The sequence below is a fragment of the Corvus moneduloides genome, chromosome 21 (genome assembly GCF_009650955.1).
Source record: "Corvus moneduloides isolate bCorMon1 chromosome 21, bCorMon1.pri, whole genome shotgun sequence".
In the NCBI taxonomy this organism is placed as follows: Eukaryota; Metazoa; Chordata; class Aves; order Passeriformes; family Corvidae; genus Corvus; species Corvus moneduloides.
This window is the reverse complement of record NC_045496.1, coordinates 6,410,222-6,431,380: the sequence shown is the minus strand read 5'-3', so window position 1 is coordinate 6,431,380 and position 21,159 is coordinate 6,410,222. Positions and strand designations below refer to the sequence as shown.

The window sequence follows — 21,159 nt, the reverse complement described above, 5'->3', positions numbered from 1 at the left end:
AAAATAACCAAACACCTCTCCATTCAGGAATAATATTTCACCTTCACTGGTTGTTGCTTAGAGGAAGGTGGAGTGGAAGGAAAGGTTCCTAGTTTGGGAAGCAAAGGGCACACTGCTGTATGGGGACAGATTTAATACCCAATTTCAGTTAGCCCCAGCCTCAAACCGAGTAATTTCTAGTATGCAAAAGCCATAGGTTACCAATAAACAGGAGAAGAGATGTTTTATATTGCATTGGATCCACACCATGGCTGTAAATAGCACTGACACAACCAAGAACCTCCAGGTCTGAGGGTGCCCTGTGACCCCTCAGTGTGGCCACCTGAGGCTCAGTGCCAGTTCCCCAGCCCACCCCTGATAAAGATCTCAGCCTCCAAATCCCATCCCAGTGCAAACCCCAACTCTGCAAATCCCAGCAACATTCCAGCCTGCGCCAGATCCATCAAGAGCCCGCACCCCTTCATCTCCCATCCCCTCCTAGTACTTAAACAAGGCTTGTTCTGATGTAAAAACCCTTCCTCAAATTATTTTTTTCACATCCTTTCAGCTTTGCAGTGTTTTAAGTCTTCACACATATTATAAGTGTGATTCCTCCTCCTTTCCAAGCCACTTAATGAATGAATAATTTAAAAAACAGGTGAAATATTTACAAGGGCTAAAGAAGCCAATACTGTGAAAGGCACGAAGGTCTCTGTGAAACCACATTAGCTGGGGACATCCTGAACCAGTGCAATTCCTGAATGAACTCACCTACTCCCTGGGAGCCAGTGTGGAAAACCCAAGATGTAAGCTTTTGGTTATAAGAACATGCAGCTGTAAGAGCAAGCTGTGAAGGCCCACAGATGCTATTTACTGTCCTGCTGCAAAAGCATCCTCAAGGAGATGGACATTTTCTGTTCTCTAGACTAGATGAAGGGGAAAAAAACCAACACATTTCTAACCTGGAGGTACTGTTGGGTTTTTGGGAGCCAGAGATGCAGCCCCAGTGTGGCACCTGCAGCTCTGAAGCCAACACAGCCCAGTAAGAACCTCACCTCCCAAATACTCCCTAGATATCCCACTGGATTTAAACCACTGCACACAACACCATCCCACACCTGGAAAGGCTTTGGTTTTGTATTAATTTAGCAGTTTTCCCCCTTCCCCAGACTTCATTCCCAAATTCAAGCCCTACTTTCTCTCCCATTTCCCCTTCTCGATCCCTCTCCAGGCACCATTCTTGACAAGACAGGAATAAAGGGATCAGGCAGCAGGTTTAAAAATCTATCCAAGGTCATTTCCTTTCCCCTTGTAATTAAATTGTGGAACTCATTGTCAGGGGATGTTCTGGCTGCCAGAAATACCTATGGCTTCAAAGCAGGACTGGAAAAGCTCACAGAGGACAGGTCCACTGGTGGCTGTTAAACACGGGGATCTGGAGGAAGCATCCTGATAGGAAAGGCCCTGAAACTCTGTCCAGAAAAGTCAGGATTATGCCCTGGCCTCTTGGCAACTTCTTCTGGCCTTTCTTGGGTGGGTGAAGCTTTGCTCTGAGCCAGCCTGGCAGTTCTATTTTCTCCTTGTTTCCACTGCTCAGGGATGGTGGCAGCTCCGGTCCTTCCCCCAAACACACAAATCCCCCTTAAAGAGTTAGACACTGCTCTTTCCACCGGGAATTTTTCCTTATTACAGCCAAAGGCACAGCTGTGCTACACCATTGCTCTGTCTTTCCCCCTTGCCTCTCAACAGGCTCTTTCCCTTACCCCCGAGAAGACATTTCATCCCCTCAGTACAACCCACTGATGTGCCAAATCTCCCCTAGCAATGGGATGAGGGTCAGGACAGTGCTGTTCCAGCATGGGATAATGGGAGTATGCATGAGCTAGCTATTAAAAGGGAAGGTCCCATCCTACCCAGCCCTTGTCAAACAATTTCCTGAGCTGCAGCCCATCCCTTCCACGTCTCTGATGCACCATCTCAGTGTGGTCCAGACTAGCCCCGGGACTGGAATTTGGGTTCAGCTCCATCACTCTTCACTTGGGTGCAACTCTACTGATGCTCTGAGTGCAGGAGTTGTTATCCCAGTGCAGGGATGCTTTGGCCTCCGACCTTCCCCCACGGCTGCAGCAGCTCTGAGAGGACACAGCCTGGCTGAGCTCTCTCCCAGGGAGCTGAAGAACATCTGCCATGGGCTAAGAACTTCAGCAAGAACAAGCTAGAGAGCAGCTGATGCACTCTAACTTCCCAGAGAGAGGAGTTCTGCCAAGTCCCAGGACTCATTCCCATCCAGACAGCACTCAACACAAAATAAGAGTCAACTCTTGTGTCACGAAGGTGCATTAAAGCGCTCAGACCTGTAATTTACTCTCACTTGAGGCTACAGTGCAAAGCCAAAGTGGTAGGAAGAGTATCTCTGCCTACCCCAAAAAAATTTTATATACATATAGGAGCATCTTCTGTTATTTTGCATTCACTTTATTACTCAGTGCACCACATTCTGAGCACTTACAGCCTCCATCAAGCTCCAGGCTCTGCAAACTCAGGTGCTGATGGTGAAGAGAACATCATTCACATTAATGCTGTTAAGAGTGTCACAGAGTCACTTGTGCTGTTCCATAAAAGGCTTTTATGGGTCAACAAGGGGGAAAAGACAAGAATTTCTCAATGCATATACATCACTTGTAATATCATTAGAAGATTAAACACATCCATTGAGGAAAATTGTATCAGATTAAATCTCTCACTTATCACTCGGAAAGAAGTACAAAGCCCAGGTCACAACTGTTGGGGTCACCAGCAGCTGCACAAGCACTTTTCATCAGCCTGATGAGACAGGTTTGGGGTTTCAGCCAAACTCCAGCTCAGCCTCAACTGTCACCCCGTGCCTTTCCAAAGGGATGGAGCATCACTCCCCACCCCAGCTCACAGCCCTCCTGCCTCACCAGCCGTGAGCAAACCAGGACCCTCAAACCCTCCCCAAAGGCAAAGGCTGCTCACTCCCCAGGATCGGTTATTTCTATTCCTTCCCTGCACCTGTAATGGAACCTGCAGGCATCTGGTTTCTGAGGAGTTCCTGAAAGCTCCTTCACACAGAGCAATTTTTTGTTTTTTCCTCCTTTTTGATGCTAAACAAGTCAGCAACCTGTGCACAAAGCTTTGAACCCACCCATTCCCCAGCAAACCTGCTTTAAAAGTCAGACTCACAAGTGTAAAGCTGTCTTGGGAGACTAAAGGATAAAGCCCTGTAAACATCGGGGGGGAAAAAAAGAAAAATATGGATTCTCATTAACTCTGTATTCCTCCTGCATTGGGAGATCCCCAGCTCACAGCTCTGCAGGAACACACCACCTGAGGAGCTCCCATGGATGGGACAAGGAGAGGTCAGGAGAAGAGGAGGGGTCCTGGAGTCATTAAGATCCAGGTTCTAAGGCAGAAAAGTTGTGCAGGAGGAATTGCACAGCTGCAGCTGAGGAATTGTTCATTCCTATATAACAATAAATTTCCATAGGCAGACAAACCCTCCGGGTCTCTTACAAAGCAGACTGCACAAAGAGGAATGTGGCCCTAAACTGTTTATGATACAAGTAGCTACAGTAACTTCAAATAGACCAAATAAATGCTTGAGGATTAAAACCTCCACAGTTAAAAAAAAAAGAATCCAAGACTTTTACTTAATTTAGAAATAGTTTCATTGGCATTTTACTTTAGTTGGTTAGGTTTTCCCACTAATATTTCCACAAACGTCTGCAACCATATAAATATTCCCTGTTTCTGTTTGAAAATCTCTGTATTTTTTACCACCCTGTGTGTGACGCAGCCAGCCCAACTCCAGGTTTAGAGATAAACAAGGTGAAAACTAACTTTGGTAAACACCTCCCCACCAGCACACAGAACCCTGGCAGCTCATACCCTCCTGACAGATGTACTTGCGTGGCACCTCTCAGGAAACTGAATTGTTTTGTCAGCAAAATGCTTTCAGTGGAAGATCAAGACAGCTCACACGGGATGAGGCTGGGAATTCATGAGCAGATTCCAATTTTAGTCTCTATCAACCATGCCCCAGCAGAGAAGGGGATTATGAAGAGCTCCATGAATAATATGAACTATAATCATCTGTTGAAGGCTCTGCGTGCTCCAATTCCTGAAAAAAGTAATTAAACTCACAAACTTTGCTCGGTGCTTTGGGGAGTTGCAACTAATGAATGAATACGTTAATTTATGGGAGATTTAAGGCTCTTCAGAGAACACCCTGAGCAGGAACTGTCCTTCCAACTGTTTGTGTTTGGGCTGTAAAGTTGTGCTGCGTGAATAACCAGCAAGAAAACAGAGATGAGCTGGGGGATGAGCTTGGGTAACACCCCTTGATCACATCCTGCCCTTCCCAGTGGGGCTCCCTGTAACTCCTCTGGGCAAGACCTTGGGGACAACAGGGTCAAACCTTTTGTTTGAGTAACAGCCGGGTTTGCTGCTCACACTCATGGCTGAGAAGCAAAACTTTCTCTTCCTGCTGCTCCCAGCAGATCCCAGGCAAGAGCAGGTGCAGCAGCACAGCCCACACTCCCAGGGATGCAGCAGAGCAGGGACTTTGTCCTGCCTGCAAGGAACTGATCTGCCCAGCGACAGGAGCTGCCTCCTGTCTGCACATTTGTCTGACACAATTAAGTTACTTCAAACCAAAATCCATCGCTGCAAGGCATGTGGCCTTCCAGAGCCTTCTCCCTTCTGGACCCTGCCTGCAGATAAAACAGATCCTCTTCTCCCGAGTCACTGCAATTAACTCCTCATGCTCCCAGTGTCGACTTCAGCTTTGGCAGGAATGGATGTGACCTCCAACCTCCTCCTTCCAGAGCCAGCTTCGTGCTGAGCACCCACTGAATACCCAACCTGAGAGCTCCGTCGGTGCGGCTGAGCAGGATTTGTCATCCCCAGCCATGGCTCACTCTGCCTGGGAGAACAAAAGGGAATGGCCAAGTCCAGGCTGCTGGAAAGCCATTTTTTGCTTAGTACAGAAATAACAGAGTAGGTGATAACACACCTGTGCTTCAGTGCCATCAGTTGCTGAAAGCAGCTGAAGGGAGGGGCACTGGTGAGAACTGTGCCAACCTCCCTCCCTCCATGCAGGTACATCATGTACAAGCTGCAGGGCTTGGATCTCTTGGGAGGTTTCCCAGGGAGGTGGCAAACACACATGGCTGATCTCACTGCAAAATGCAGTAGTTTTTTTGTTGCAAAGACATAACCCAATTTCTTTGCACCAGGTGTAGCCACAGTGTAACCAGGTCCTTCACTGGTGTATGAAGGGAGCTGCAGCTTTGCCTCACTGACCCTGGGCAGAGCTACCAAAGCTCAGTCTAACCTGGGATGGACATGGTAGGAAGTCATCCTTCCTTTCTCCCTCATTTACAGCACTCTTACACCAGGAGGGAAGACAGGACAAAAGCGAGGAGATGCCAACAGCAATGGTGCAGTCAATCCATAATTCAATATAAAAATACTTGGAAGTGCATTCTCCCCCAGCAGAGGCAGAGGAGTGCTCTGCATCTCCTGGAAGCAGCAGCTGCTCCTCGGATGGCTGCCACAGCCCCCCAGCCTGCTCTGGGGCACACATAACCTCTGGGGATGGTCTTCACCTTTAGGGACAGCAAAAGCATCAGGCCCAGGTTTCTCTCCAAGCATGCAGGAGTGATTTTTAAGCTGCTCTAATCATTCCCCAGGCCGAGAGGTGCATTCGAAGGGAGACTCTGGACACACACAAGAGGTAGAAGATGGACCAAGGCGGGGGTCACACTGCTGTAAGATGCAATGCTCTCCACACAGGGAAGGGGCCCATCATTCATAGCTCGGCACACAGGCAGCAAGAGGCATTTTTACAACTTTTTTTACCTTTTTTTAATGAGAAAGAAAAGACGACTTGCATTGGAGGGTTTCAGGCTATTTTATGTTTAAGCCTGTGGTGAAAATCTGGAATGAAAACTTTGATCAGTAACTCCAGCAGGTGCCCAGGGCAGTTCCTTTCAAGATTCAGCTCCTCCAGCTGAGCAGCAAAGGGACAGACCCGTTAACAAAGGCGCCTTTTATCCACAGTGTTAATAAACACTAACTGAAAGTGTTAATAAAAAGAGGCTTTCCAGAGCCTGAGCTAAGACCCCAGTTTGTCTCAGCTCTTTGCATTTTCAAGCTTAGAGATGAAGCAAAGCCCCAACGAATCCCAGGATTCATTCCCAATACACATTCCTAATTCTTCTCCTACTCTAAACAAACATATTTAAATGCAGCCTTTTATTAATCACAAACAGCAAAGTATCTTTGTTCCTCTCTCACTCACTTTAAAGGCCATGCAGAGGAAGGCAGAGGGACTTGAAGAGAAGAAAACCCTTTGACAGCCTGCAGCCAGCAAGTCCTGCTCCTCTCATTGCTCCCGAGCTTGGTTCCAAGTTTAATAAAGGTGTTTTGTCTCCTTGCTTAATAAGTGGAATTACCATAGCAGAAAGCCCAGCGGGGGAAAGGGATAGCACGGAGCATGAGTAATCACAACCGGTTTCGGGCAGGTTTTGCCATTTGGGTCCTGTTTCAAGGTTATGATGACATAGTGCTATGGGCTGGTTTGGAGTTACCGTAACTCCTGCCAGACAAGGAGTTGTAAGTTACAATGTGGTGCAAGCAGGGAGAGCTGCTGGGACAGAGCAAGGAAAATGTCATCCGAGCTGGGAATAGAAGTTTCCTGTTCCTTACGTTTTATTCCCTTATTTTATAATGCAGCCTTGTGCTTGCCCTGCTATACTTTGCACAGGACACGGTGATGCCTTTACCTCCAGCTCACAGTGACTTAAATTCCCGCTTTCGGAACTTGTTTCACATCTTTGCTCTCACCCAGCACCTGCCAAACTGGGTCACAGATACTGCACCCAGACGAAGTTTGCTGGCAAATCCACGGAGAAGAAGCCAAGCTTTCAAAGAGGGAACTGATACGGGCCAGGCCGCGTCATGGAAAAAGACACCTGGATGGAGAAAGCCATCATTTATCACTGGAAACAGGGGACTGCAGCAGATCCAGTATCATCTGCTGAGGACCTGCTGAGGGGAAGCAGCCAGCATGGTGCAGCTCAGCTGTACTCCAAAACTTCCTCCAGCAACTGCAGCTATGCCATGAATTTAAAGAGCATAAATCCCTCCCTGCACAGAGAGCAGGGGCAGAGCCCACCCGCAGGGCTCTGAGGGCAGCTGCCAGCCCCTGCCTCCCCCTCACCTCTGCTTTGAGCCCCCAAGCCCTGCAGCAGATGAATGACTCCAGTCAGGGCTGCACATCAGCTTTTCATTCCTCTCTCCTTAGTCCCTGTGGACGGACAGTGCAGCTCCATCCAGTCCCAGCTCCTGCCTCAGCCCTGAGGTACTACCTGTATTTATTTCCAGCAATAGCACTCCTACCAAAGGGAAATGTTTCCTTTAAACAGCCCCAGTTCAGCAACTACAAACAAACAGTGACTTAAAGCCTAAGCCAATTCTCTGAAACTTCCACAATAAATACCAAGCCATCCAGTGAAGTACAACAGGCAACAACCCTGCCCCGCAGAACACCCAAACCCCTGTAAACAGGCAAAACCTTTAAAAGCATGACAGGAAGGATGGAGACAGCCAGGCATGAGGGTTTCAGGCTCCATGTGCAGCACTCCCCATCTCACCCACAGCTCAGGCACTAAGCTGAGACCAAGCCTGAGCAAAGACGCTGAAACCAAAGTAGTGATTTGCAGAGTCAGAGCTGAGCCCTCCGGCATCACCAGGGAGGAATTAGCCTCGTCAACAGCAGCACACTCAGTCCGGGGCTGGCAAAACCAAGCCTGATCCCAAGCCAAAGAAATGCTCAAAACCACAGAGCTTCCTCTGAAGCCAATAGGTCAGCTAGGAGAGGTTTGTTGACATTTCTATCTTGGCCATTTCCTCATTTTTGAGGGCTTCATAATGACTGTTTTGGCATTGCAGGAGGAGGAGCAGTGCCTTCTCTTCCACCAGCTCTGCTGCCAGAAAGAAACACTGTGAAAGGAGGATCTGAGTCCCACCTGCAAAGAAGCATCCAAAATCCTACTGAACCCAGGGAGCTGCAGGTACCTGACACGACCCTGAGACTCTACTTTGACAGGGCCAATATTGCACCCACTGTTCAATATATCACCTGGAATTACAGATATACAGGTGGGAGAGATGTCAGCTCTAAGGCAAAGTCAGTATAGCTCCTGTACATCCTGACAGTGGACACAGAGGATGCTCTCAGAGGGCTCACAAAGCGATGGGTGATGGTGCAGAGAGAGGAGAGCATCAACCCTTCAGTCCATAAACTTGAACTTGCCATCTGCATACCCCCTGGAAAGCTTCTAAGGGGTTTGTAAACCAAAAATCAGGGGTAGTCACTGCTCCAGGCATCCCCTGACACCAAACTGAGGTGCTGGGGGGAAGGCTCTCTCCTGTCATTGCATCCATCCCAAACAGAGCTCACTGCCTTCCACAGGGAAGTCAGTACCACCCTTGTAACTGACTGTCCCTTCAGAGACTGGTCCATGTCTTGTTTATCTTTCATTTTAAATGGATTAGACATGTACAAAAGCCTCCCTTAAAAAGGAACAACCAAGATGTGAAAAGGATGGGAAGATCCAACTGTCAGGCATCAGCACTAATCCACGTCAAAGGGCACGCTGTCAACAACTCACTGTAAACTTTCAGGAGGAAAGAACCCCTCAGAATAAAATAGTTAAGACCAAATAAATATTTGTCATTCATTATCTGGAGTCAAACTTGGATTTCTCAACAACACAGCCAAGCAAAAGCAAGCACATTAATAAGAGAACATCTTTTCCAGGAAGCTACCCGCCAGGCGTGCAGCCTGCCCTTGAAGGGAGGAAGGCTGGAGGCAGGTGAAGGCTCTGTTTGCCTTTCTCCGATAACAGGTATTTCGTTTTCTACGTCACTCCGCTTTATCGTAGCCTGAAACCTGGCTGAGCACCCGGTTCCACCTCCCCATCTGCTCCCTGTGCCAGCTGGCCCTGCGGCCCAGGGGACGCTGAGCCAGCCACAGCGATGCCACAGAACACAACAGCTCCCCAGATCCAAACTGGGGGACCCCCAGCCCTGTTCAGGAACTGGAGGGCATTGCTCGAAAACCCCACAGGGCAGATCTTAACACGACATGGATGATCACAAGGAGGGGAGTGCTGGGAGCACTCATGTCCAAGTCATGCAGGGAGCTGGAAAACAAGGCAAATTCCACTCCCAAATCCTTCCTCAAGTATTGGGACTGGGAAAAAAAAACCACTGGCCTTGGCAGGGAAGGGCAGAGCACAAGCTGGGGAGGCTCCAGCAAAGACACTGCCTGTGTTGGCAGCAAGTGAGCAAACACCCAGCCCAGGCAGAAGCCGACAGGTCAGTATGCTCCATTTCAGCTCCAGTAACCTTCCAGCTTGGACAAACAACTGGAGCAGATCCTCCTCAGGATGTCTTGAGGTCCTAATTGCATCCCAGCCCAGCTCCCCACAGACCAGGCTGCAGTTTGGGGTGGGAAGGGGTGCATGGAAACACCTCCTCCTGCCCCACAGGCACTACCAGCCGGGGCACTGCACAAGCTCTGTGTCCTTTCTCATCCAGGAACACTCCAAACCCATGGCACGGTGAAGGCGTGGGTGCCTCTGGCCCCATTAGTCACACATCTGCCATCAAGACGTGTCTTGGGGTTTGTAGGAGCCTTATCCCAAAATCCTGCCTGCTCCCTCAGAGCCCAACATGGTGCATCCATCCTGGTTTTTCCCCCCAAATAACTGCTCAAGTGAGTGTGTCTAGTTTGGAACAGAGAAAGAACACCCTAAAACCCAGGCTATAATGTTTGCTTTGTGATAAAAGGCAAGAGCTTTAGCTAGCAAATAAAATATATGTAATATATACATATACCTATACAGTTTTTCTTTAAATAGAGGGAAGGAAAATGGAATCATTGAAGTTTTCATAGCCCAAGGAGCTTTGAAAAATTTGGAGAGAAGGAACAGAACATCAAGTTTAAACTGTTTTCAGTGGAAAAGCCCATTAAATGAAAAGGGATCTTTTGCAGAAAGATATATATTTTGCTGATTTTGACAAAAAGGCCTGTTCAGAGGAGGGGGAAAAAAGCTTTCATCTGAAGGTATTGAGCATTGCTTTTGCACCTTTATAGCGCTGCTCATGAAAGCATCCTCACAAACCTGTTATTGCTGGAACACAGCATGCCTATGGAGAAGGTGGATCTGACCACGTGCAGGGTGCAGGCAGGGGTTTGGAGACAACCCTTGCCTGTGCTACGAAAATGAGAAGTTATTACAAAAGGCAGGAGAAAAAAATATATATTAAAAAAAATAATCAACTTCCTTCCCTTCCATTTGGCCCCTGGGAAGGGGAAATGCTGATCCTCCAGCTCACAGATGGTTTTCCTGGAATAACCTCCTGGTTTCCACCCTGTCAGCCACACCTAGCGCTGGGGAGAGATTTTGGAGGACAGATGAAGGACATCAGCCTCCCTCCTCCACATCAGCACCAGCAGCACTGCACATGCCATGGGATGCACCACGGCACACAGTGGTATTTCCTGGGATGAAACATCAACTTTGCCCACAGATCCCTCCCCAGCAATGACCACATCTCACATTGCAGGAGAGGAAGCTGTGGGTTGAGCACACACATCCCTGGCAATTAAAGTCATCTTCTCAGCATCAACCAGTCCCAGCCATCCTGTGACAGGCCACAGAGATATGAATTACACCCTTGCCAATTTAGACTGCTTTTCTTCTCATTCAGGTGTTGTTGGACACGAGTCCCATTCAGTGACAATCACAGCATCACTCAGCAACTGCACAGAAGGAAGGATTGAGCACCACCTAAAAGGTTGCTGTCCCACCTTGTATCTTCTCAAAACTTTGCACAACTGCACACACAGGGATGAATTTAGAGTAATGTCACCAGTGAAGCTCTCAGTAGCAGTGAAGTGTAAGTGCTCCACGTGGCAGGCAGAGCCCTGCTGGGGAAAATGACCTGTGAAAGCTGAAAAGGCAGCCCACAATGAGACCACTGGGAGAAAAAAAAAAAGGCAACAAAACAAACAGTCCATTTCAATCTCCTTTTCATAAAGAGACAAAATGAACCCAGGAACACATCAGAGAACAATCATTTAGCACAGATCAAACGGGAGAACTAGCATATTAAAAATACATGCAGCATTAATCAGCTACACAGAGTTATGTGCCATCATTTCCATAAATAATACAGGATCAAAGCAGCCCAAGCAGCACTATCAGTTAATATAGTCAGCCAGTCAGTCAAAATAGAGTAAAGCTGCCTAAAAATCGTGGCTGTACAGTTTGCCAGGAATAAAGCAGATTCATCTGAGAAGTGGCACTACCAGTTAAACGGGTAAAGGTTACCAGCAGCCTCGTCATTAAGAGGGAGGTGATGCCACAAAGGAGGGGGAAAAAAAAAAAAAAAAAAAAAGAAGGAATGAAAGGTTAATGCAGCCTCAACAAATTATTTAAAAAAAAAACCCAAACAACTTGGGGAATATCAATATATCTTGTCTAGTGGTGACCCCAAGAAGGGCCAAGCTGTGGGGGACAGGGGGGAAAGACTGACCCTTCTGGGAACATCCCCAGTGGCTGGAGCACGGGTGAGCCATGGGGTGCAGCTCACCCAGAGCCCCTTCCCCAGGGTTGGGGCAGTGCCAAGGGGCTCCTCTTTGCCCAGGAAAAAACTCCCTGCTGTAGAAACCATCCTGTTCAGGGTGAAGGCTCAGCACCAGACAGCCTTTAAACATCCACCCATCCATGCACAGAAAATGCCTGTGTCATTAAGCCCTTTTCTGAAAGGCTGCAGAGCTGTTTAGCTGCCCGATTTTTAAAACAGGCATGTGGAGCAGAGCTATAAATAGCAGGGATGTTTGCCTCGTCATGTTTCTGGGGGCTTATTTATAAGGACAGGGGGCGACTGAATTAAAAATGGTTAAAAAAGAAGTGTCTTGGGCTTCTCTGCTTTAAAGCCAAGTTGCCAGAAGACAAAAACCTTCGAGGTTTTTGCTTTTTCTTTTTCCAGGCAAAAAGCAAATGCCCATCGCTCATGCTCAGACTCTGAATTGGTTACATTTACAAGTCAAATTTTAATTCATACAGCAGGTGTTCAGAAATAAAAAAAAAAAAAATCCTCCTTCAAGCAGTACAAGACCAAACTAAGGCTTTGCATTAGTTCTTGCAGCTTCAGGGAAGCTCCTCATTCACTGAAATAGGACCCATGTATGTGAATGAGGAGCAGAGATCTCAAAAATCTCTTCCAGAGTCGGAGCGGGGTGGGGTGGGGGGGGAAGCCCTGAAGGGCTGGAGCAGAGCTGTTGCCAAATCCGGGGGCTGGCAGCCTGCATGGCATCACGACCCTGCTGCATCTCGGGTGATGGAGGGCGATAGGAATTTTGCATGGGAAGATCCAGATGAGCACCAGCCAGAGGAGGAATTCAGCCTCTAACAAAAGAGCCGCTTTGGGCAGCTCAAGCGGTCCCCCAGGCGATTACAGCCCCGGCAGTGTTTGGAGGGTCTATTCTTCGCAGGAAGCTAGGCGAAATCCCGGGAAACCACGCGGATCGAGCAGCCCCCTCCCTGTTCCCTGCCTTTATTAAATCGCCGGAGAAAACAAAAAGAGGCAGCCAAGCTGCTCCCAGCCCCTCAGCGCCAGGACACCAGCCAGCTGGGATGCAGAAGCTGGACCATTTTCCCTGCATCCCTCGATGCAGGGATAGGAGCCGTGGGGGAGTGAGTGACCCTGTCAGGAGAGGTGACAACCTCCCCTGCTCCTCCAGCAAAGGCAGCTGCAGCGAGCCAGGACCAGCACCATCGGGAAGTTTCCTACTGAATAAGGGGGGGAATGTTCTGTCAGACAAATGAGGTTCAATTATTCCAAGTCTAGAATGTCTTGTTGGAAATGCTTCCAGACTGACAAGCTTTAATCCAATAAAAGACCCTTCCAGACAAGCCCTGCTGGGACTTTGGGAGCATTTCCCCCTGGCAGAGACCCAGCAGCCCCCAACCCCACAGTGGAGATGGATTTAGCCTGAGGCATAACAATCTTACAGGGCAGCCTCAAGGCACAGGACACTGGAAGCTTAAGCAGAAGCAAAGCAAGAACAACAATTCCATTTCAATCTGACACAACCCAAAAGTCAAATTTAAAAAAAGCAAATAATTTCCTGTGAACCAGAAATCTGCCAGTTTAATGAGACTGAATTGCAACTGATTCTGTTCTCCTGGGGTGCTGGAGACACATGAACCCCCAAGGCAGGGCAGATGGCTGGACTGCAATCTGGCCTTTAGCTCGTAAAATATATTAATATCCCCAAGCAATTATAAAGTGCCAGACTCTGCCCCTCCAGGCCCTACTCCCACCGAGCAATGCCTCGCTGTACAAGGCAGCCCTGTTGAGCTCAGACATGCAGCACCTCCCAGGGCAACACAGCCTATGGCTTTCCAGGACTTCTAAAGCAAGTCCAAGCCCTTGCTCCATCCTCATCCAAGAGCTCAGTCAAGTCTCAGGTGCGGTCAAGGTGCTGTACAAAAATCCAGCTCCTCAATACTATTTTTTTTGTTTTATTTTAAGTGCTTGTCAGAGGTAAAGCAGGAGCCTTCCTTTCCAGCCAGACAGCTGTAAAAAGATCCCTGCCTTCAGCACCCAGCCTTGGCATGGGTTTATTCCCAAAGCTGGCAGATGCATCACACCACTACAAAGAGCTCGGCTGCTTCTTGGAAGCACCAGCAAGCACCTTGGATCCACAGCAGCGCTCTCTGACAGTCAGCTGGTGTTAGCTCCACAAATGTCACCAGCACACAGAGCCTCAGCCCTAGATATTTATAGGGCTCTCGTCAAAAAACCTCTGGAATCTTTCCCCTGATTTCAGCAGAAGTTCACATCCAGGACCTCAGCTCCTTAAGAACAGCTTGTTCTGTGCCCACAGGGTGTGGGATGTCCTGGATGTCCCTGTCCTCATGCTGCTCACCTGCAGCAGTGAGGACAGACCTGGGGACAGGCTTGATGCCCACCATCACCACCACCCAGGTACGCAGATCCCGGGATGCTGCAGCCACCTGCAAGGCCACACTGGAGCAGCACAAGGACCACAGTTCTCTCGGGGATGGGGTCACACACCCTGAGGTTACACCTTGGTGTAGCCCATGACACCATCACAGTGGTCCTGTCCCCTCTGGCACAGCCAGGCAGGGTCAAGGCCAGGGTGCCTCACTGGGAACAGGCAGCACCAGGAAGGTGCTCCAAGGGCAGAACCAGTCACTGTCCAAGAAGCCCATCCCATGCTTGGCTACGCATTTCCCAGCTGTCTGAACAGGCGCAACCTTTGCACCCCATGCAAACTCCAGTCTGTGTCGCAAGAGTCCCTTCGGTCACATTCCAGCACTGTCCCACCTGTCCCAGCCACCCTCGCAGGGCCTGGAGGGACTCTGGCATCAGCAAAGGGACTGGGACATCTGCCACCACACAGCCTCACACAAACCACTGTCTTCAGTGCTCCAATACCTTTGCCTCCCCACAGGCTGGTGTTTGGGTATGACCAACAGCAGCCAGAATAATATCACCTCACAGTGGTGGTGCCACTTTACAGATGGGATTTTCCAAGTGACAGCTCAGCAATGATATGTCTGAATGTCACCTATCATTTAAAATAAAAACAAAAAGCAAAATCCCAACAGAGAGAAGCTAACAAATAAGACCCTCCATGCTCTAGAGATCCTCCCAGAAATATCCTGATTTTCGTGAGCATTGCTAAGTCCCAGAATCTCAATCTTGAGTCAGGACAGTTGGATGCATCTGATTCAAGAATGATTCAGATGGGAGAGTGGAGGCAGGGAAGAAGGCAAGGGAGTGACATTTTCTGCTCTGGGCAACATGTCTTTATTTTAAGCTCTAAGATACAAACGTATTATTTGATTGAAAAAAGGCACTCTCTGCCCTGGCTGCTCCCATGCTGATCCTGAGGAACAAGACCATCCTCCTGATCCTCAGCTTTCACATCCATACTTTAATTTCCATTTCTTTAAATAAATTTCAATCCTGCTGGCACCTTGAACACAAGTTATCTCAGTAACCACATGGAACACAATCCTGAGCCCTCAAACAATGAAGGCTTAAACTGCCTTCCCAAGCAATGAGCAGGAGGAAAGCTCCAGCTCACCCTCCCTGGCTCCTCCTGCTTGTCCCCCACAGGGTCAGAGGCAGAGCAGGGGCATTCAGGCAGGTGAACCCATACACAGGTAGGAATACTTCTTCCAAAGGATCTAATGGCTGGATGAGAGAAGGGAAGAGGAGGAGTCACCCAGAGCTGTAAAAGGGATGATGGCACAAAGTCCTGAAACTACCTTCAACAACTCAGCTGTTTGTGTCCTACCAGGACTTGAGAGCTCCCAACCCCTCAAGGGGCATAGCCCCAGTGTGGCAGGGTCTGGCTGCTGATGGCTCCATGGCTTGGACCAGTCTTTCCTCTACAACAATACTGTCGGTGCTGTGGGGACCCCCCAAACCTGCCCTCACCATGCCTCCTGCAAGAACAGGATGCACAGACCTTTCTTCAAATGCCCTGCACAAAAGCAAAACCCTCCACCTCTCCAGATGGATGAAGCCAGCACTCAGCAGTCCCTTCCCCTGTGTCCAGCCATTACCTAGGTCACCCCCAATGCCCCCGGGGATTTGCCAGGCTCCTCATCACAAGCTGAACCCATCAGCTAATCCCACCTAAAGCCGCAGCCACCACTCATTGAGGGGCTCTGGCTGCACCTCCTCCATCTGTGCAGCAGCACCCCAGCCCAAAGTGGTCTCACACCAGAGGCTGGGGACCCATCAGCTGTCACTGCATGCTCTGACGCAGCTTTCACATTCCGTGGCAGTGTGCAACACCTTCCTGTGGGTAATGCTCCAAGCCACCTGCATTTCCGGCCCCGTGCCTGCAGCAGAAATTGTTCGTTGTCCCCTCCTACGTGATGCAGAGGTGAGAAGTCAGACCCAGCATCACCTCTGGACACTGGTGACCCAGGAAGGCAGGTGAAGCATGACAAAACACCAGGGGGGAGAGGAGGCAACAACTGTCAGGATCTGAAGCACTCAATACAGTCTAAAGACACCAATACCCAGGGTTTGGGTGCAGCTCTCCTGCTGACCCAGCACAGCAAGGCTGTGAAAGGACGTTTGGGTTTTTCAGTCCAGCCACCTGCTGTGCATGGGGCTGGAAGAGAGTCAGAACAAAATGTCCTTCAAAGAGACCCATGTTGCTCAGCACTGCCCTCAGAACCATGTGGGATTGAGGATTTTTGTTCTGTAAGCAGGGAAAGTCCAACCAGGACCACGCGGGCCACAGCAGCTGCATCTCTGCTTTAACACAAGCATCCACCCAAGCAGCAGCCATCCCCAGGCCAGATTCCCCAGCAAAGCTCCAGCTCCTGCTTAAAATGAGACTACTAGGGATAAAAGGAAGAGGCAGAGTGTCCACTGTGGGTGTTAGAGGCTTTGGCGATAAGGCGGGGGATACTTCTAAGCTTGTCTCCACAAACATAAGGATTAGCAACTTACTTCCCTTAAAAACAAAATCTAGGATTTTAACAATCACAGGCTTGGAAAGAAAAATAAACATCATGAGACTAGGAAAAGGAGGAGAACAAGAGCAGAGCAAGCAGGCAGCTTGGGGAAAACTGGAGTGCTCCTTAAATCGGAATGAGAAACACACCAAAGTCAGAATTGAAATCTTGGTAGCTCTGAACACCACTGACCCTTAGGCCTCTCACACCAACCTCTTATCAGTGATAATGCTATGAACATTAAGAGAACCCTTTCTAATAATGTGCATGAGAAAAGGCCCGTTTGTTTAATGCAACAGAGCACATAATGCATTAATTACCTACTGAGTTGGAAAAGTGCTGCTGAAAACATGCTTGAGTTAAAACAAACGGAGGGTTTCAGCTAAGCCCATTAGATCCACTGCCTTTGCTGTGGCTGCAGTGCATAACAGCCTTTGAGAGCAAACCTCTGTACGAGACTCCTTCACAGCAGATGGGGCAGCACAGAAAACCCCACAAAACCCAGAGAAAGCAGCTCCCACACAGACCATGGCTGTACCATCCACCCATAACACCACCCCAGGCTTCCCCATCACACAGGGGATGCTACCAAGCCCAGCATCTCCTCCTGATGCTGCCTCATCCACCCTCAGGTGCTCTAAAACCCACCCAGCCCGGGAGCACACCAGCAACCCCCCATCAACCAGGGCTAATCTCAACCTGTTACACTCAGGACTATCAAATTGGCCTCTTGGAGAAGACATAATCTGCCCACGTGCTCCTGCCCTGGCCATCACCACAGTGAAAAGGCACCAGAGAGCAATTTTGCAATTAAGTGGCTGTAGCCATTAATAATTAGGACATTAAACTTCAAAAGGGTGATGCTGGCCTCCACAACACAGACTCAGCACACCCAGGGGTGGCGGTGAGGAGTACTCATCCTGGATGCTCCCTTTTCCCAAGGGAGAACTGAAGCACAGGGGTGAGGGCAGCCCGTGGCAGCACAGGGATTAGGCATAAAATTCCCCAGACTTCCATCCCTGACAGCTCCTATGGCAGAAGACATAGAGGATGTTATGTAAGCATCCTACATGGAACCTGGGAGCATCCCAAAGCCACTGGTAAACCAGCCACCTCATGCACCTGCCTGTGGGAGTAGGATGCTCTTGATGAAGCCATTGGAGCCGAGGGTGGGAGACCCAGTGCCAATGGATACTAATGGAAACAAACACAACACAGGGGCCAGAGAGGGAAATGGGCTGGAGGAAGCTTGGGATGTGTATGTGGATCCCCTGGTTGGCACCCAGAGGGTCGCACTGTGCTGCACTGAGTTGCTCAGTCCATTCTGTCTGATCATGGCACAAGAGGAGAAATTGCTTTTGCTTTAAGAACACTCAAGTCATCCTACCTTTATCAGCAATTCCCAGTCTTAAGCTGTTCAGTTTCTTCCAGAAAAAGCAAAGAGAGAAACCTCAATGGAAGAAAGCAAATTAAAGCCTGAAAAGCAAGCAACTCCAGATCTTCAGCTGATTTTATTTCTAGCCAAATAAAAAAGGTAGATTAATCCCCTTGTTCAGACTGCTAACACTACCAGAACAACAGACTCCATCCCTTTCACATCAGAGGAAGCTCAATGTACTTAAGCCAAACATCTTCCAGAGAAAGAGAAAAAGTAAATATAAAACAGGAAAGAATCAGTGCTATAGTATTTGCATGTAACTGAAGATAAAGCTTTGGAATCACAGAGTGAAGCCAAGTTCTCCAGTAAAATAAGTGGACAAAGCTCCATCCTTGGACTCCAGCACAGTTTTGTCTACTTAATCTATAGGTAAACTGAAGTCTCAGCTTTGAAGAGCATCAGTGTTTCACCTCCCAGCGAGTGACCAGTGCTGTCACTGTGTGCTACACCCAGCAGGAGCTTCACCTGAGAGTACAGCCTTCCCATTCACTCTTCACCTCTCTCCTCCTCACACCCTACATTGAGAATTCCATTTATTCCCGTTGCCATAGCACCTTCCTCAGCTCTGTATAAGCCCCGACCACCACAGGGGCAGGATGAGGCCTCGCACAGGCTACACTGAGACACATCATTCCCAGCACAGATGAAGCTGGTGCCTCGTTTCTGCCCTTGCACACCCATCAGGTACCATGTGAGTACCCCAGCACCCACTGAGCTGCAAATACGCCTCCTGACACAGGTAAGAACAAGGGCCCTGGTGACACCAAGTCATCACTAACCCTGCTCTCTCTCTGCTGTCAGCACGTCGAGGTGGGACACCGGGGACATTTGATGGTTGTGGAGCAACTCGACCTACAAAGTCCCACCGGAGGATGCCCGAGGCCAGCATCCACCCTGTTGGACACTGGATGCAAGGCGATGGGAAGGACCTGTCATCATCTCCTCCACGGGGAGCACCGTGCTTGACACGGACCACTGCCTGAAGAATGCTTCGGGTAGCATGAACCAGCACCTGCCCCGCTGCTCCCCAAAAGCACCAGTACCAGCCCCGGCACAGCACGGGCTTGACACAGCTGCCCCTCCAGACTGCATCCAAGGGTCGGCACAGCCGCGGCAGCCCCGCACCCAGCCCCGCGGGGAGGCCGGAGCCGGGGCTGGGCCGGGAGATGCTCCGAGGGTCCCGCACCGCGTGGGTCACTTCGCCCACCCCGCACGGGGGTCGCCGCAGCCGGAGGGGCCTCGGGAGCCGCCGCAGCCCCGTCCCCGGCCGCGCGTTTGTCCGCCCGGCGGAGGATGACGGGGAGCAGTCCCGTCCCGCTCCCCGCCGGTGGCCCCGCTGACACCGCCCCGCCACGGATACGCGCGGGCCGCTCACCTGCGGGGCCGCTGCCCGCAGCCCCCTCCTCCTCCTGCTCCTCTTCCTCCTCCTCCGCCACCGCCTCCTCCTCCTCCTCCCGCACCTCCTCCGGGGGCGGCGGCGGCGCCGGGCTGCCCCGTGCGGGCGCGGCGGTGCCGCGGGGCCGTGCGGGCGGCACCGTGCCCGGGCTGCTCTCAGCGGGACCGCCGCTGCCGCTGCCGGGCTCGGCGGGCGGCGCGGCGCTGGCGGGCAGCGCGGCGGTGGCGGCGGTCAGGAGGGCGGCGAGGCACAGCAGGGCGAGCGCGCTGCTCGGCCGGCGCCTCATGGTGCGGCGCGGGGCTCCGCCATCCACTCATTCATTGACGCGGGCGCTCGCACACGCACCGAGCGCGGCCGGGAGCGGCGCCGGGCGGCGGCGGCTCCTCCCGCCGCCTCAGCCAGCCATGCCGCGCCCGCGCCCTGCGCCCCTCCGGCGGCTCCTGCCGCGCCGCGCCCCGGCTGACAGCGCCGCGCCCGCCCCGCCCCGAGCCGCCGCAGCCAATCAGCGCCGCGCCCGCCCCACCTGACGGCGCGGATCAGCCAATCAGCGCCGGGCGGGGGCGGGCCGAGGGGCGGCGCGCGGCGGGGAGGGGGCGGCATTGTGCGGGCGTGAGGGACACCGGGCCGGAGCTCCCGTGCCCCCGGGAGCGGGAGCGGGCGGACGCGCGCCTGCCTTTCTTATGAGGGTGGGTGTGTGGGGGGTGTGTGTGTGTGTATGCTCGATGTGTAAAAATAGAGGGTTTTAAATGTTTTCGTGTTTTATTGTGTTTAAAATTTTTGTTAAAAAAATTTAATTTCCCCCATCCTCCCCCGCCTCAGTTTTGGGGAAAAACGAGGAAGGCGCCGGGAATCGCATCGGGTCACAAAGCGGTTTTCAGAAAGGGGTGATGCTCCTTCCATCCTGCTGCGGGTCTCTGGAGGGATCCAGCAGGTCGGGGGGGTCACCACCCCTCGGCACGACCCCCCCGGCAGCCACCTCCGTTCATGTACCCCCTGCATCTCCAGGCCTGCAGTAATGCCGCTCCCCTTTTGTGCTGCTCCTCTCCCAGAGAGAGCTTTCCCCACCCAACAGGCATGCGGGAAGCAGCCACAAGGACAATGACACCTGGGGGCTCCCCCAGGCTGCTCCCCACCTGCGGTCCTGCTGGGGCCGACACCGGCAATGACCTTGGCCAAATCCCCTCGTCCCGGAGGAGCGATCGAGAGCGCCGCGGGGGTAGGAAGCACAGTGACACATATTAATTATTCACGGCACCCAACTGGGTGATCGCTGGTTCACGCGTGGTGAAGCACGACAGGAATGCGCTGCCAGCCCCGCGCGGTGGGAAAACGTCGCTCCGATAAAGACAAAGGCACGTGGAAGCACGCTGGGATGTGCTGGAGGAGCTGGGTGGGCCGGACAGAGCCGTAGGGCAGCAGCAGCAGCAGCATCCCTACACATCCTACTGCGGGAAGGTGCAGAGCACTGGGAGCTTGGTGGCTCTTGGCTGCCCGGCCCTGCCCGCAGGTGTGTGGCACTGCCAGGTGAGTGTTTGCATCATCTCTTGTTCCCGCAGGAGCCAATGGATGCTGACAAGTGCCCTCTGGGATGGGACAGCCGCATCTTCACCGACCACACAGTCCAAGCTGGCAGTCCTTCTCTAGCACAATATTTAGGAGTTGCCTACAAGGGAAACACTGCCTGGCATAGCTGCTGTGAGATAATTATTCTGCAATCACTCACTGCTCTT

General features: G+C 51.1%; 1 protein-coding gene across 1 annotated transcript in view; it reads right to left on the bottom strand.

Moving 5' to 3' along the window:
- Positions 1–19,715, bottom strand: part of MEGF9 (multiple EGF like domains 9) — a 50,110-nt gene extending 30,395 nt beyond the window's left edge. The window contains exon 1 of the mRNA XM_032131215.1: positions 19,409–19,715. Within this exon, the coding sequence (XP_031987106.1) occupies positions 19,409–19,715 (307 nt within the window). The remainder of the gene's footprint in view (positions 1–19,408) is intronic.
- Between the last annotated feature and the right edge of the window lie 1,444 nt (positions 19,716–21,159).